We start from the raw sequence: 15,867 nt of genomic DNA, 5'->3' as shown, positions 1-15,867 counted from the left end.
CGAAGACTTTAAACACAATTGTAAGCAACCAAAAGAAGATTGAGGACGCTTGCCTGGCAGGAGAAAGCAGCCAAATGAAACATGTTTCTAAGAGCCAGTTTCCAGATTTAGATATATGGTGAAATAGTTTAAACAAGCTCAGGCTTCGAATATTCCTATTGATGGAATAGTGATTCAGGCCAAGCATCACATTATCTGCCAAAATGAGATTATGTAACTTCAAGGCATCTAATAGATGGCTAGAAGGTTTTAAAAAAGGAATACACTTTCATACAAATCCGTGCGTGGGGAAGCTGTCAGTGTCAATATTGATACTGTTCAGACTTGCTGGAAATCTTAAAGGATTACAGCCCTGATGACGTTTTTAGTGCAGATGAAGCGGGGCTATTTTTCCATTTTCTTTCTGATAGAATGTACACGTTCAAGGGTGAGAAATGCCATGGAGGTAAACTCAATAAAGAGAGTGACTTCTATTATGCTACAATGAGAATGGTACGGAGAAATTGACTCTGCTCATAATAGGGAAGTGGAAGAATCCACGCAGTTTTAAGAATGTATGTACCATTCCACGCCAGTACACAGCAAATACCAATGCTTGAATATTGCCATCAAATTTTGAGAACTTCTTGCGTTCACTTGATGCCAGAATGGGAGTTCAGCAGAGGAAAATCGTATTGTTTATTGACCGATGTGCTGCGTCCCCAATTGATACACCTCATTTGAGAAGTATACATTTAGTTTTTCTTCCCACGAACTGTACAAGCCATCTCCAATCGCTGGACCAAGTCGTCATCTGGTGTGTCAAGCAGAAATATAGAGAGATGCTTGTGCAGAAGAGGTTGGCTTTCCTGGAAACTGCTTCACATAAAGTCTCAATTTTGGATGCCATGCATTTCTTAAAATCTGTTTGGGCATCTGTAAACAAAACCACAATTCAAAACTGTTTCCGCAGTGCGGGCTTCATTCAGCCACTGATGATGTTTCAATACAAATAATTGAAATCACTGATCATATGGATGAAGAATACAGCCCACTTAGGACAAATGAAGAGGACTTGAATTTTGCCACGTATGTTGAATGTGATGACAATGTTGCTACCTGCAAGTTGCAGATGGTAGATGAAATTCATGAACAGCTGATGATTGATAAGGACAGTATTGAGCAAGAATCCGAGGATGGAAATGAAACCGGTGAGATCTGCGCAGCAGTACCAACGCATTCAGCAGCAGTAGAAGATATGGACATAGTGTGACGTTTTGTGTCAAGTCTAATGGATTACTTTACCAAACTCGATACTCATATGTGCAATTTGGAACAAAAGAAGCATTAGTCTACATTAGGTATGTTTCTTACATGCAAGTGATGTGCATGTTACTCTGTGTATTTTTAAACATGTGGTTTTTTTTTATATTCTGAGTAAAATTTTTGACAATTTTTGCACATTTTAAAATTCTTATGTAAGAGCTGACGTGTATAGTTTTTGTTTCTAATAGTTTTTACTTGATGTTTTAGTATGTTGGTGTTGTTAAAATGTATTATTTATTCATTTAGTTAATTATGATTGTAAAGACTTGTTTCATTGTCTTTATTGTAATTATTTTTACGTTCAAACCTAACTTTAAATTTAATAGCGTGTCTTTTTTCCTTTTTGGCATGTTTTCTCTTTATAAATTTTTTCGGTCCCAACAAAAACGTCCTAACCAGTTTTAGCTGTACTCATTTTTGGTATAGGCTGAGTGACCAACAGGGCCATGTGTACCTCCCATAAGTGGAAATCTTGTTTCTTAAACTAAACTTTTGACTTCCTGATAGGGAATCAAACCCACGTTTTTCTGGGTGAACCGAGCATGCCTTTACCACCTCGGCCATGCATACCTTTATCATTCAAGTAGACTAGAGTTAATGGCAATAGCATGAGCTGTGAGGAGATTACATCCATTCCTCATTGGTATACTGATTGTATAAAGTGTGGGAAGTAAAAAAAATTTTTTTGGCAGGGGGAGGGGTTGGGGGGTGTAGGAGATCTTCTTTTCAAGAATTGCATAGTGGTATTGTGAAGAGCATTCTACAGAAGGCCTGGTGATTCATTTATCATGACTCGCTAACGCCAGAAAGAACCATTGTTTCGGGTGTTCTGCTCTATGTCAGAGAATGTGGGCTGCTCTGTTTGAAACTCTGCATGTGATTGTTTGATTGGTCGTGTTGTTTTGAAATGGTGCTTTGTGCACCTGGGGAGGGGTTTTATATTGCAGACGTGAAAGTTAGCATCCCTGTTTGTGATCTTGATTCTCAGACAAGGCGGAAGTGTTTGGTTCAGGCTCTCGGTCCACAGGGGAGTTTGGGCTAATGTTGCAGGATAATGTAAGTTGTATTTTATTCAATATGCATTAAAATAACTACGAATAGGAATTCTACAAGGCAACCTTGCATCTTTGATGATTTAATTTAGTTAAAAAAGCACATTTCAGCACTATGGTACCTGTATCTTGTAGATGAGTCTAGCCCACTGTACGATGGAATTATTATTATTATTATTATTATTATTATTATTATTATTATTATTATTATTATTATTATTATTATTATTATTATTAAACTCCACAGTACGTCCAGTTGTATATGGCCACGAACATACTACGCTGGCGTAGCAGGGGGAGAGGTGATACTCCCACGTGGCGCATCCCAGGTGGCAGATAGGGGGGATCCTAACCTGCTTGCCAGCGGACTTGAGGGAAATAAAATACCTCTCGCAGACCTAACACACAACCCTCTGTGGGTGGGGGATGCAGACGAAGAATACACACCCACGGTATCCCCTGCCTGTCATAACAGGCGACTAAAAGGGGCAACCAGGGGATGATTGGATTAGAACCATGAAACTACTTGTAATTAGTACCGCCACGCAGGGAACACCATGGGTCGCTATTACTTGCGTGTAGTACCACTATGTTAGGTAACAAATAGGTTTGTGATTAGTATCAATCAGGAGCACTGTGCAGTCAGGCCTTTACGGTACCTGTGATTAGTAGCACTATATGAGCGACACCAGGGTTCTGGCTTGCCTATCATTAGTACCCACTATATAAGGAACACCACGGGATAGTACGAGTCCCTGTGGTTAGTACACTTATGTGATGAAAACCATAGGTTTGCATTGCCTGTAAATGGTGCCGCTATCTGTGAAACACCATAGGTCTGTATTACATGTGCGAATTTCATTACCTGTGAGTAGTACCATAATGTGTGGAATACCGCGAGTCTACGATACTTTTGATTAGTACCGCACCATGTCAAATACATGATTCTACTTTCCAAGCAATAAGTACCATTATGAGAGGCCGATGACCTATATTTTGGACCCCTTTAGCTTGGAAGTATCATCGATTCAGTATTGATTTATAGAAGTAATCCCTTGGGTGAGTATTAGTATTGTTTTCCGTCAGTTTCTGAGACTGAGGCATTGCGGGTCGGCTCCACTGATTGTTTTAACTTTATATCCATCTGTTCATTTTTCATCCTCACGCTTTGAATTCTGGTCAGTGGAGGAATTTGGATTTTTATTTTGCCATTGCATTTCGTCTCATTTCGTACCATCAGGGGCTGATGACCTAGATGTTAGGCCCCTTAAAACAACAAGCATCATCATCATCATCATCATCATCATCAGTTGTAGATGGTCCCACCTCACAGCATGCATCCATGTATCTGACGGTAGTTCATGCTATTTTTAGAATCCCCTTGATAAAAATAAAAGTCCACAGCCTGTTTTCCAGTCATTTGACCAGGTCAGGAATGGAATGAATGAAGCCCCCCATCTAGTGGTGAGGATAGGAATTTTGCCAAGTGCCAAAGCCTGTTGCTCTCCTCTGGGTTAATGATTAATGACTGACAGATGGAATGAAATATTGGATAGTGTTGCTGGAATGAAAGATGACAGGGAAGAACGGAGTACCCAGAGGAAAACCTGTCCTGCCTCCGGTTTGTCCAGGACAAATCTCGCATGGAGTGATCAGGATTTCAACCACGGAACCCAGCGGTGAGAGGCCAGCGCACTGCCGCCTGAGCTACAGAAGTTCTTTAGAATCCCCTTGATGTTCTTTAAAATTAATACCTTTTGCTAAATTACATACCTTTCTTAAACTGTTCATTTGTTTTGATTTAAAATACACCTTTAATGATAATATTTTTAGCCAGATGGCAGTTTGCAACAGTAGGGATATCAAGTGGACATCGCATGGTTTCTGAGAGCAGGACCACCAACTCAAGTGCCTGTGCACACTCCCATAGTTAAATAGTTCCTTTCAAGGATTTCTGTATTTCATGGAAATTAACCGTGTAATATGTACAACCTTGTTGTTCTTCATTGAGGATTTGCTCCTCCGAGTGGGTTTAAAGTGTTTTACGTTTAACCCCAATGCATCCGTAAGCGGACTGGTACACGCTTGAGCGCCTGGGCCAGGACTCCACAAGCGGACTGGTACGCCGGGATGCAAGGTCGCATATTGGAGACATTTGTGACATCTGTTGGCTTTTTCCGGAGACATTTCTAATTGAAATCTGTTCTTGGTGTCTCAAAGTGTCACCAGAGTGCTCTGGTAAGCTTCTTTGACAAAGGGAATTGATTAAAATATCGATCGAGAAATATGTATTCTGTTGTTGACAAGATGGCTGAGAAGGAAGTTGCTTGCTTGCTTGCGCGAAATGCTCAGTAATAGCGAAATTCAAAGCATATTTGATGTTTTAGGCTCTGATTTCAGCAGTGGTAGTGAGGAAGAAGTTATTAGTGATCCTGTGCATGAATGAACACGAAATATATCACCGGAGATCTTTCGCGTAGTAATATCGTACGATATGGAATGCCGAATGAACTTTCTCCCGCCCCTCAAGATCCGATTGCGACTGCCGGATTTGAACTTACGATCTTGGTACCTTGATGTGAACACGTTACCACTGATCCTCAGACTGAATCTTAATAATAATAATAATAATAATACATCGAGTGAGACATACGGCTGTAAGTTCAGATTTGGGATATAGGTTCAATCTCATCATTCGCTTACTTGTAATTTTGTTTCCCATTAGTTCCTTATTTCCAAATCAGGCAAATGTTAGGCCCATATCGTATTTTTTTCCTATTATTTCCTTATTTCAAAATCAGGCAAATGTTAGGCTTGTGTCGTAAAGAACTTCCGAGATGAGATAAGTTAATGAAAAATTTAAGATTTCAAAGGGATTATTTATGTGTTATATTTCTATATTGTTCTGTTTCTTGTATCACGAGCAATAGCGTGGAATTTCTCAATAATATAAAACAGGTCCCGTGATAATACGCGCAGTCGATCACCCACTATAAAGTTTTAACCGAAAGCTTGCAACACCCAGGTTGCATACTAAAAAGTTGGCGGATTCCGAGCATTGTCAGAGCAAAGGGCGGGTGGGTGCATATGGGTTAATAAACAGCATTTTAAGAAACCTGACTCTTCTATTCAAGAGTGCAAGTGTCACCAGTTCACGTTCCTGGCAGGGTTATCCAGCACCTTCTACATTCTATTGTCCATCTGGTCATATCACCTTTAGTAGCACCTATATTTTGGTTATCTTTTCCTTTGTTTATTATTTTTTAAATATGTATAATGTTACCATATGGTACGATCAACATTAACTTCATAATTGTCTTTGACTGTCGAAATTTGGTTAATACTAATTCATGGGAAAAGACCAGATCACATATATCAAAACAGGTGAGTAGTTTTCAGAGTATACGTTTGAGGTAAAGCATAGACTAGGTGAAAGAATGTAACACGTTGATGCCCTTTCAAGAACTCCAGTTATCAAAGTGAAGAACAAGGAAAGTAAGGTTTTCTTTCATGACAGCAGAGACCAGGGAAGATGAGATATTATTATTTCAGAGAACTGACCTAATCCTAGCAGGCAAGATCAAGATTCTACAGAAGAACATCACAAGAGAGATCAAACGTGAAGGATTACCATATGTGTTAAGGGATGGCGTACTTTATAAACAGATGAAGAGAGATGAAAAAAATGAATTATATGTTATTCCCAGAAGTATGAGAGAATCTATGGTATCAAAGGTTCTTGACTTCTCTCACCATTTTGGCTTAGAGAAAATGTGTGGAACGATGGTTCAGAATTATTATTCTCCAGGAAAGAGAAATTATATAAGAGTGCATACTTATAACTACTTGAAATGGACTTTGGCTAAGACAAAATCTGAAAGAAAGAAGGAGAATTACATCCAATTAAGCCAGGGAGACATCCCTTTGAGATAATACATTCGAACAATTAGGGTATTGTGTTATTATGAGTGAAAGGAACCAGTACATTTTGGTGATTATAGAAAACCTCACCAAGTTTATAAAATTGAAAGCAGTTTGAATACAGAAGATCATACAACACTAAAATCTCTTTAGGAATTTGTTTTTCAGTGTGGTGCTCCCAAACTAATTTATAATTTCAGAGGATGGCCTTTACAGCAAACATTTTTTTGGATAATTTCTAGATAATCATGTTATACATCATTCTCTAATTTCTACCAGACATTCTCAGACGAATGGCTGAGTAGAGAGAATGAATAGAACAAAACCTCCTATTCTGAAAAGTAGCGTCAACTATGAACAAGATGATTGGAATAATCAATTACCATCATTAGTACGAGATCATAACACTAGAACTGCCGGATTACCGCTGGAGCGGTCATTTTGACTGCTGAATAAATTAACATAATAAAATGTATTACAGTATATACATGTCTGCCGCTCTCGCTGAGGTGTAATGATTTCATATGATTTATTCAGGTAAAATTTTTCCATCTGAGTAAATCATATGTAATCTCAGTTCAGTACAGACCAACCAGAATGAAATGTATAACCCTTAATATAATGATTTGCTCATAATTATCCTATCAACAGTGGAACTCAGATATATTACGAAATGGACAAGCAGTACTGTATTTCCGTTGTATCTCTGGTAGCGTTGTCATTCATCGGCTTATGACAGTACAGTAAACATGTCTCTTAGACTGCCATCTCTCACTGATGAAGACTAGCTGAGTCTATTGCATGACATTCCAGAAGATATATCTGATGTAGAGTATGGTCTAGGTATAGAGTTCCTAAGAGGAGAAGCTGCAGACCTAGATTACTGTCAATCAAATGATCACTCGTAAAGCACTGATTCAGATTGCGCTGAAAACAGGATTGTTCAGGCTGAAGTTGAAATGACATTGGAATCTGTCCATTATGGAATGGCATGGTGTCACATTTTATTTTGGTTCTGCACAGGTTTCTGTAAAGTACAGGTAAAGGTAATTGAAGACATTGTTTACATAGCGTATCTGCGTACTGTGTTATGTTCTTGAGATTCCTAGGATATTGTGAGATCGTCTTCACCTTTAAAACATAAACTTGTGTTTTTCAAGTTTTAAATTTATTGACAATCTGTTTTACATTCAATTTATCTTCTTCACCCACCTGTACAATGTTTACCTTGGTGTTTAAATTGAGAAAGACTTGTTGCTTTGAAGCATCATTAACTATAGACTGTATGATCGGTCCCATTAAATTTAAAGACAAGGAATTTGATCTCAAGAACGAATCAGCCTAAAAAACATAGCATTCAGAATATCTGACTGTCCCTAACTGTTGCGGGCAAAAGAGATACTTATGGAAATTCCTTATGGTATAGTTATCCACTTTTCGGCCCCAGGTATGAGACAGAAATTTCCTGACTGGATAGAGACCAGTTGTAAAAACCTTCTATGCTGTCAAGAATTTTATGAGGAAAACTCTGTGTCATAGGTAGATGTGGGACTACACTCTCAAATAATATTGTATTTCTGTCGTGAGATTCTTGCACTTCGGTATATTCTTAAAATTTGGCTATATTTTCCATTATATACAGTAAGACAGCGTCTCCATTATCACTTTAGACAGTTTCCATTTTGGTTTAAAAAACATGGGACTATGGATTATTGCAGTTCAGATCAGGTTTACACTGTGTAAAAGTTCCATTGTGGGCAAATTTCACTTTATTATTATTATTATTATTATTATTATTATTATTATTATTAACATAACAACTTTGGTGACATTCATTGATTTATACCATATTGAAAGTATAATGATGACTTGCATAGGCAGAGTACTGACAAGTTTTCAGTTATTCTATTACAGCTATAGAAATTGTAACCTATAAAACATTGTATCAGAGGGGACGCAACAACCAGGATAAATGCTGCCCATGGTAATATGTTACTAGCTACTAAAGGTGTCACAGAGTGGACTGTAACAAACTTCAGGAAGAAGTGTGTGGTGTCTTTTTATTGATGAATCAGTATTAAAACATATAAAGCAATATACAGAAACAGAAAATGATAATAATGGGCAACTACTCATATGGAGAATGAAAATGTAGTAACTTCAGTCATCAGCGTTTCTACGTATATAATATATTCCAGCGGTTCTAGTGTTAATCTGACAGTTAGTGCAGCAACGAGCATGTTTCCTTTGCAGGCAGTTTTTGCTTATTTTCTGAGATTTGGGGATGGATTAGTGAGAGAATTAACTGCTGAGAATGAAAGGCATCAAGGTCAATTTGAGTTGCAACAAAAAGTGCTTGAGAAAACTGAAGAAAGTCAACAAAAGATGAAGGAGAGGTATGATGAGAACAGAAATCTAAGGGTAACGTTGGAGATATATTGTTGGTAAAAGGAAATGTATCACTACCAAGCCTCCACAAAAATTACAAGATCATTAGTCATAGTTGAGGTTTTGCCTAATGACACATATAGGATAAAATATTTTAATAAAACATGACAAAAAGGGTTTGGAACAATTGTACCTGTATGTATATTAAAGTTATGGCGAGGCAAATGTAACGAGTTGGATGATTCATTGCAAGCTGTCCACTTCATGACCCTATCGATGAATTCAATCAACAAATTATTAAACAAATTTAATTTGCTAGATGCTTTACGTCGCACCAGCACAGATAGGTCTTATGGCGACGATGGGATAGGAAAGGTCTAGGAGTTGGAAGGAAGCAGCTGTGGCCTTAATTAAGGTACAGCCCCAGCATTCGCCTGGTGTAAAAATGGGGAATGGCAACAGGAGGTGAGAAAGCATTTGTTGTGCTTGAAATGCACTCACATCAGTCTGTCATAACAGTGCAACGACACTTCAGGACGAAGTACCACAAAGATCCACCAACTGTTAACTCCATTCGGCGATGGTATGTGCAGTTTAAAGCTTCAGGATGCCTCTGTAAGGGGAAATTAACGGGTCGGCCTGCAGTGTCTGTCTGAAGAAACAGTTGATCACGTGCGGGCAATTTCACGCGTAGCCCACAGAAGTCGACAGAGAGAGCAAGCAGAGAGCTGAAAATACCACAGCCGACCGTTTGGAAAATCTTACGGAAACGACTGAAGCAGAAGCCTTACTGCTTACAGTTGCTACAAGCCTTGACTCCCAATGACAAAGTCAAACGTCTTGAATTTTCAGTACGGTTGCAACAGTGTATGGAAAAGGATGAGTTTAGTACGAAACTTGTCTTCAGTGATGAGCCAAAATTTTTTGTTAATGGTCCAGTGAACAGACACAATGTGCTAATCTGGGGGGGTTAGACAGTCCTCATGGTATCGTGCAGCACATTCAAAATTCACTGCAAGTTTATGTGTTTTGTGCAATCTCACGGTTTAAACTGTATGGCCACTTTTCTTCTGCGAAAAATCCGTTACAAGACACGTGTATCTGGACATGCTGGAAATTTGGCTCATGCCGCAACTGGAGGACAGCGCGGACTTCATCTTCCAACAGGATGGTGTTCCACCCCCACTTCCATGGTGATGTTCGTAAATTCTTAAACAGGAGATTGCCAAACCGTTGGATTGGTCATGGTGGATCTAATGATCAGCAATTCATGTCATGGCCTCCACGCTCTCCTGACCTAACCCCACGCGATTTCTTTATGTGGGGTTACGTGAAAAACTGGGTGTTTACACCTCCTCTCCCAACAAACCTACCAGAAATGCGAGCTCCATCAATCATGCTTTCGAATCCAATGTTAGGGACATGCTGCGCCGAGTGTGAGGTGAACTTGATTATGGGCTTGTTGTCTGCAGAATCACTAAAGGGACACATACGAACATTTGTAAATGTCAAAAAAAAATTGAGTTTTTCTATATGTCAAATAATAAAGTTATTGTAGAGCTTTGGAATCGTTCATATCATTTGTAATAACCCTGTACTGAGGACAATACATGGGCAGGATGGCCGACTGTTAAAGATTCTTCTATTGGGTAGTTGGTGTGGCAACTGTAGACAATAGTGTATCTTATGTGGTTTGATGTGGAAACTGTGGAGTAGGAGGAAAGGGACGCTAAATACACGCGGTGCCGTAATGGCGCGGAGAGGAATAGATTGAGAGCTTGTGAGGAGGTTTCTTTTTGTGAGTTGAAGGTTTGTTGATTATGAGTGTGCTTGTAACCTGTAATATAATATAATAGATGTATTTTATATATGAATGCTTATCAGATTTTTAATTCTATTATATGAAAGTTTTTAACGGCATCCAATGACGTACTATTTTCTTCTGCTCATACAAATTTTCTGCTCTACACAGACATTGATGTTTGTATTCTCAACTCTCTTCACCAGTTTATTAAATCATTAAGATTTACTGTTACAGTTGAGCAACATAAAACGTGAAATGTAGGTTGTGACTTGTTTAACCCACTGGCTATGTTGACCCAGCATTGGCGACACATGTTGCCAGTGGGGGACATAATAGCCTGTTACTAAAATAGTATAGACAGCCTTCTCTAGGAAATTTGTTTTTACAGTCAGCTTGTCACACAGCTTGCTGCCAAATATTTGATGGCTATTGTCTTGAAGAATTGGAGTCACATTTAATATGATGTACTGAAGCCTCATGAAGTCGCTTCAGACACTACTTAAATGTGTTTTACCTTTCCTAAGCTTGACTCACCATTTCAGTTCTTCTGTGCAGAGTAAATTATTGAGCTCTGTATTAATAACCCTTAGTTTGGACCATCCAAATTTCTGACACCTGCAGACCATGTTCAAAATTATAAAGCTCCTAGGAGTTATATTACCCTACAGCCCTTTCCATCCTAACTCTTGTACTACCATCCCTTAATTGAAAAGGAGGATCCACAAAGTGCGTGAAAGTAAAGGATTCCCTAGGCTTTGCAACCTTGTACCATTTGAGTTGGAAGAGAGCAAAGGTTAACCAAGGTAGGTCAGATAGGAAAAGTGAATATGTCGAACTTGGAACAAGTACTTGGAAGATTTTGCAAGGGTACCGTTACCACTTGAAGCTCCGAAGTTGAGACCTCGTGGGAGGGCAATGTTAGGCCTCTAGTTTGCTATTTTAAGATTTTTTGCTAAGAAGGAAGCCTTACTTTCTTTGTTTAATAGTGTGTATTTCTATTCCGGGCTAGTTGGCCATGCGGTTAGGGGCGTGCAGCTGTGAGCTTACATCCGGGAGATAATGGGTTTGAATCCCACTGTCGGCAGCTCTGAAGATGGTCTTCTGTGGTTTCCTATTTTCACACCAGGCAAATGCTGGGCCTGTACCTTAATTAAGGCCACAGCTGCTTCCTTCCAACTCCTAGGCCTCTCCTGTCCCATTGTCGGTGCGACGTAAAGCCAGTAGCAAAAAAAAGTATTTATATTCCTTGTTTAATAATGAGGGTTTTTTTTTACAGATATGTTATAGTGTAATACTGTATTTTTTTTTTTTTTTACAGATATGTTATAGTGTAATACTGTATTTATATTCAACTTGTGTGTTTGACAGACAGAAAAGCTTTTAAGTTACATTTGTTTTAAGACCATCATCTTCCTTTGACCTGATATTATCTAGTTGGTCCCTTGAAGTATATCCCCCTGTGGGTGGGGGCAGTAGAATTAACACCCACATATTCCCTATCTGTCGTAAGAGGCAACCGAAAGGGGGCGAGCATGGAGCCCTTAGCTGGGTTGTGTCATTGCTTCCACTTGTGCCATTCTCCTCACTTTCACCCATCTGACCTCCGTTGGTCAACACCTTTTTTTTTTTTTTCCGTACCCCAACAATATTAGAGCATTCGAGGCCGATGGAATCTTTCATTTTAACGCCTTTCACGCCCTTGTCTTTCTTTGGCCGATGCCTTCATTTTTTGAAGTGTCAGATCACTTCCATATTTTTTTTTTTTTTTTTTTTTTTTTTTTTGTCTGATTAGTGTTAATAGAGGTTGTTTGCCTAGTTGTACTTCTTCTTAAAACAACCACCACCACCACCTTGGAGTATACACCCCATGGTCGCTATATTGCAGATGACAGCGTAAACAGAAAGTATTTGTGTTGATAATGAAATCACAGTGTAGAATTTTATGAGGTTGAGATTGCATCTTGCTCACAGTGGCACAAAGACACTGAAAATGAAGGGAACTGTCCAGAAAATTGACAGAACGTTTGTGGAGGATACAGGAATAATTTGCTTAAATGCCATAATTGAAGTGTTCCAGAGAAAAAATTGGAGGCATCACTTCCATACTGCTGAATTAGAATTGAATTTCTTAAAATACTGTGGTTACTTTATATTAGGTTCATATAATTTCTTTTCCTCTTAGATTACCTGTGACTTTAGGCAAGCAGTGGGTCTGTAATCATGATGCATACAGATGCGTATATTGTGTTTCAGTCAATTATGGGAATCTACTCCTCCAAGCCCTTTTGGAGTACTGGTGGAGGCCTCTTCAGGCAGATGATGATGCCGAGTGCCAAGGAGATCAACCAGGCTCTGGCCAAACACGTGGTGGTAATGAATACTTTTCTGTTCCTGGTCACACTCCTGTCATTTTCAGGTTTGTTGGATGCATGTAATATTTATCATTCGTTATACATTCCTGCCAACTTTCCCGATTTAGGCAGGAGACTCCCGATTTTTGACAGTTTCTACCGCCTCCCGATTATTATTTCTCCCAATTTTAGGTTATTTTAGCTTATTTAACACATTGGAGATGGCCATATTTGAATGTGTTACTCTCCAGAAATTACAGGATTTTTAATGGTTTTTGAAAATTTTTCAATGCTAAGGTAAGCCTTTATTATAACAACTTTTGGAAAACATAGAAAGATTACACTTTCTTCTACTCAAAAATGAGTTTTAATTATCATAATAGTGCAGCAATTTTTAAATATAAATTTATGAATATAATAAGCGTTACAAATGAAAAAAAATCTGACGCAGCTGTGGATGCCAGTTCGGTTAATATTTTGAAATCTGACTTTGTGGGCACATCTTTACAGATTCTAACCTAATTGGTCAATTGACACCAGTATCCTTGTTTACAACCAGCAGTTTGCATTCCCACTGTTCGTTGTTTAATGACGGGGTTGCATCGAGTTGCCACAGGTACACAGGAAACACCCATATTTTTAGGAAGCAGTAAGAACCCACTTCAAGGAAGCGATATAATACTACGTTACACTTCACACCAATTTGAAGTTTGTTCATTTTCTACTTGCTTGAAGTGCCAGAATCATCATGTTTACTTAGTGTGTAATTGTTATCCTCATCCTTATTTTCACATGTCTTGTCTTCCATAAGAACATCCATTATGGATTCGTTGTCAGAATTTCGTACACTTGAATTAGACATGCTAAATATTCACAAGAATTACACAAACAAGCCTGCCTCTCGAACACACACTCTTCCTGTCCGCATGTACTGTACGTACTTTCCCGCCCATTTCACAGTTGAGAGTCAGTGATGACGCAGCCTTAGGTTATGTAGGAACGTGGCTGTGTTATCAATGCCTTAAAAGAAGAACTCTCGACTTATGCTTATAGCTAGTATATTTCATGCTTATAGAAGCATTCAGCAGCATCCTAGTGAAGTCACAGCTTGCTGAAATGGCAGCTACAATTTTTTAGCTACAGTGAAATCGTGTCCGTGGATTCTCTGAGCTCCGTCAGCAGCAATAATTTAGCGCGCCCGTAGTTTCTACAAGCGGCGTCTCCAATGTGTTAAACATCTGTTTTCAACTCCCACCATTTTAGCTTTGTACGCAAGTGGCCGGAAGTCCTTCGCTCATTGGCCACTTTGGAACGAAAAATATCGATGTTTATTAATACGAGAACTGCGCGCGAATGTGTGACATTTATTGAAACCTGTGTATTGCGGCTTGTATACCGACTGTCAATCTCTCGTTCTCCCGTGTTATGTTCCTGTTCATTTGCATCAGTCTAGTTGAGTTGATTTTAGAGGCTAGTGGCTAGATTTGGAGTCTTTTTTAGTAATTTACTGACAGAATTTCAAAGATAGTGACTAATGACTTTTCTAGAGATTTTAGGAGCCATTTTGAGACAATTCTGGCGAGTTTTAATTAATTACATGATCAAAATAACATTGCTCTTCTCATAATCGTGCGAGCGCATGATGCAGTATATTAATCTATGCATATTCTAAGTAATGGCATCTAAGTGCACGACTGATTCACACATGTGGAGCATAAGTTCATACTATTTTCAGAAGACTTATCAGAGACCGATCATCTCACTCGCATACTTCCTGTGAGGGAATACATACGTATAATTTTTAGCCTTGTAGCCTCATATGACAAAAGTTGTATTTTGAGATACTAAGTGTTATACACTTAAGAAAATAGAAATTGCAACACCATGAAGGCATTGGTCGTTTGTGTTGATTTTCAAGGTATGGAACGATGCCATGTAGGTATGTAAACACTCAAAGTTTCAGACCCATTGGATTGTTGCTACAGGTCTCCCCACGTGATTGGTCGCAGAGGAATCAACTCCAGTATACAGACTCTGGTGTAGCATAGTTGACTTGTAGTCTGTGCAGTGAAGTGTTCCCCGTCAAACATGCCGTGACGACAGAGTAGAGCACACTATCAACAACTGTCACCGTTTGAGAGGGCTCGGATAATTGGGCTGTGTGCGGCTGGATTATCGCTAAGGACTGTCGCTGCACGTGTTGGCCAACAGGCATCTACGGTACAACATGTATGGCAGCAGTGGTCAAATGAAGGTACCCACAGTCATAGACCTGGCACAGGTCCTGTGCGACAGACAACTGTGAGAAAGGATCGGATGGCCCGGATGGAACCCCATGCAACAGCAGCGCAAATTCGAGCAGCTGTGGCACCCCACGTTACACAACAAACAGTTGGTAATCGCCTGCGTGCAGCTGGCTTACGAGCCCGTGTCCCTGCAGAAGGCGTTCCACTGACCCCACAACAGCAATGTGTAAGGCTGGTCTGCTGTCGAGAAAGATCGACGTGGGTCGACGAATGGCATAGGGTCGTCTTTAGTGATGAATTGCGCTTCTGTCTTGCCCGCAGTGATCGCCGGAATCGTGTGCGCCGATGTACCAGGGATAGGGGCCGCCCAGATCTTATTGTCGAGAGGCACACGAGGCCAACACCAAGCATTATGGTCTGGGGAGCTATTGGCTTTAATGTGAAATCACAATTAGTGGTTCTTGAGGGCACTATGACTGCTCGACAGTACGTTGATAGGGTACTCAATCCAGTGGTTGTCCCTATGATGGCGAACATTGCTAATGGGATGTTTCAGCAGGACAGTGCCCGGGTTCACACTGCACGCATCTCCAGAGAATTTCTCCACGACATCACAACCTTAGAATGGCCCGCCAGATCCCCGGACCTCAGTCCTCTCCATCCCGTTGTAAAGCTTTTCCCTCCGATTTCCTTCCTGATGTCCTCATTTCTTACTCTGTCCTTTCTTGTATTTCCAATCTTACTTCATAAGCATTTCATTTCACTGGCCTGCATTGTATTCTTCTGTCTGTTTTAGTGTC

General features: G+C 39.6%; 1 protein-coding gene across 4 annotated transcripts in view; it reads left to right on the top strand.

The window, feature by feature from the left end:
• LOC136857814 (WD repeat-containing protein 48) overlaps window positions 1-15,867 on the top strand; it is a 288,788-nt gene that overhangs the window by 165,705 nt on the left and 107,216 nt on the right. For 3 of the 4 annotated variants that reach the window (XM_067136763.2, XM_067136762.1, XM_067136764.1), the window contains exon 10: window positions 12,724-12,886. In XM_067136763.2, the coding sequence (XP_066992864.1) occupies window positions 12,724-12,886 (163 nt within the window). The remainder of the gene's footprint in view (window positions 1-12,723; window positions 12,887-15,867) is intronic. The other variant, XM_067136765.2, reaches the window with a different exon arrangement.

Source organism: Anabrus simplex, chromosome 1 (genome assembly GCF_040414725.1).
Source record: "Anabrus simplex isolate iqAnaSimp1 chromosome 1, ASM4041472v1, whole genome shotgun sequence".
NCBI classification, from domain to species: Eukaryota; Metazoa; Arthropoda; class Insecta; order Orthoptera; family Tettigoniidae; genus Anabrus; species Anabrus simplex.
This window is presented reverse-complemented; position numbering and strand designations above follow the sequence as displayed.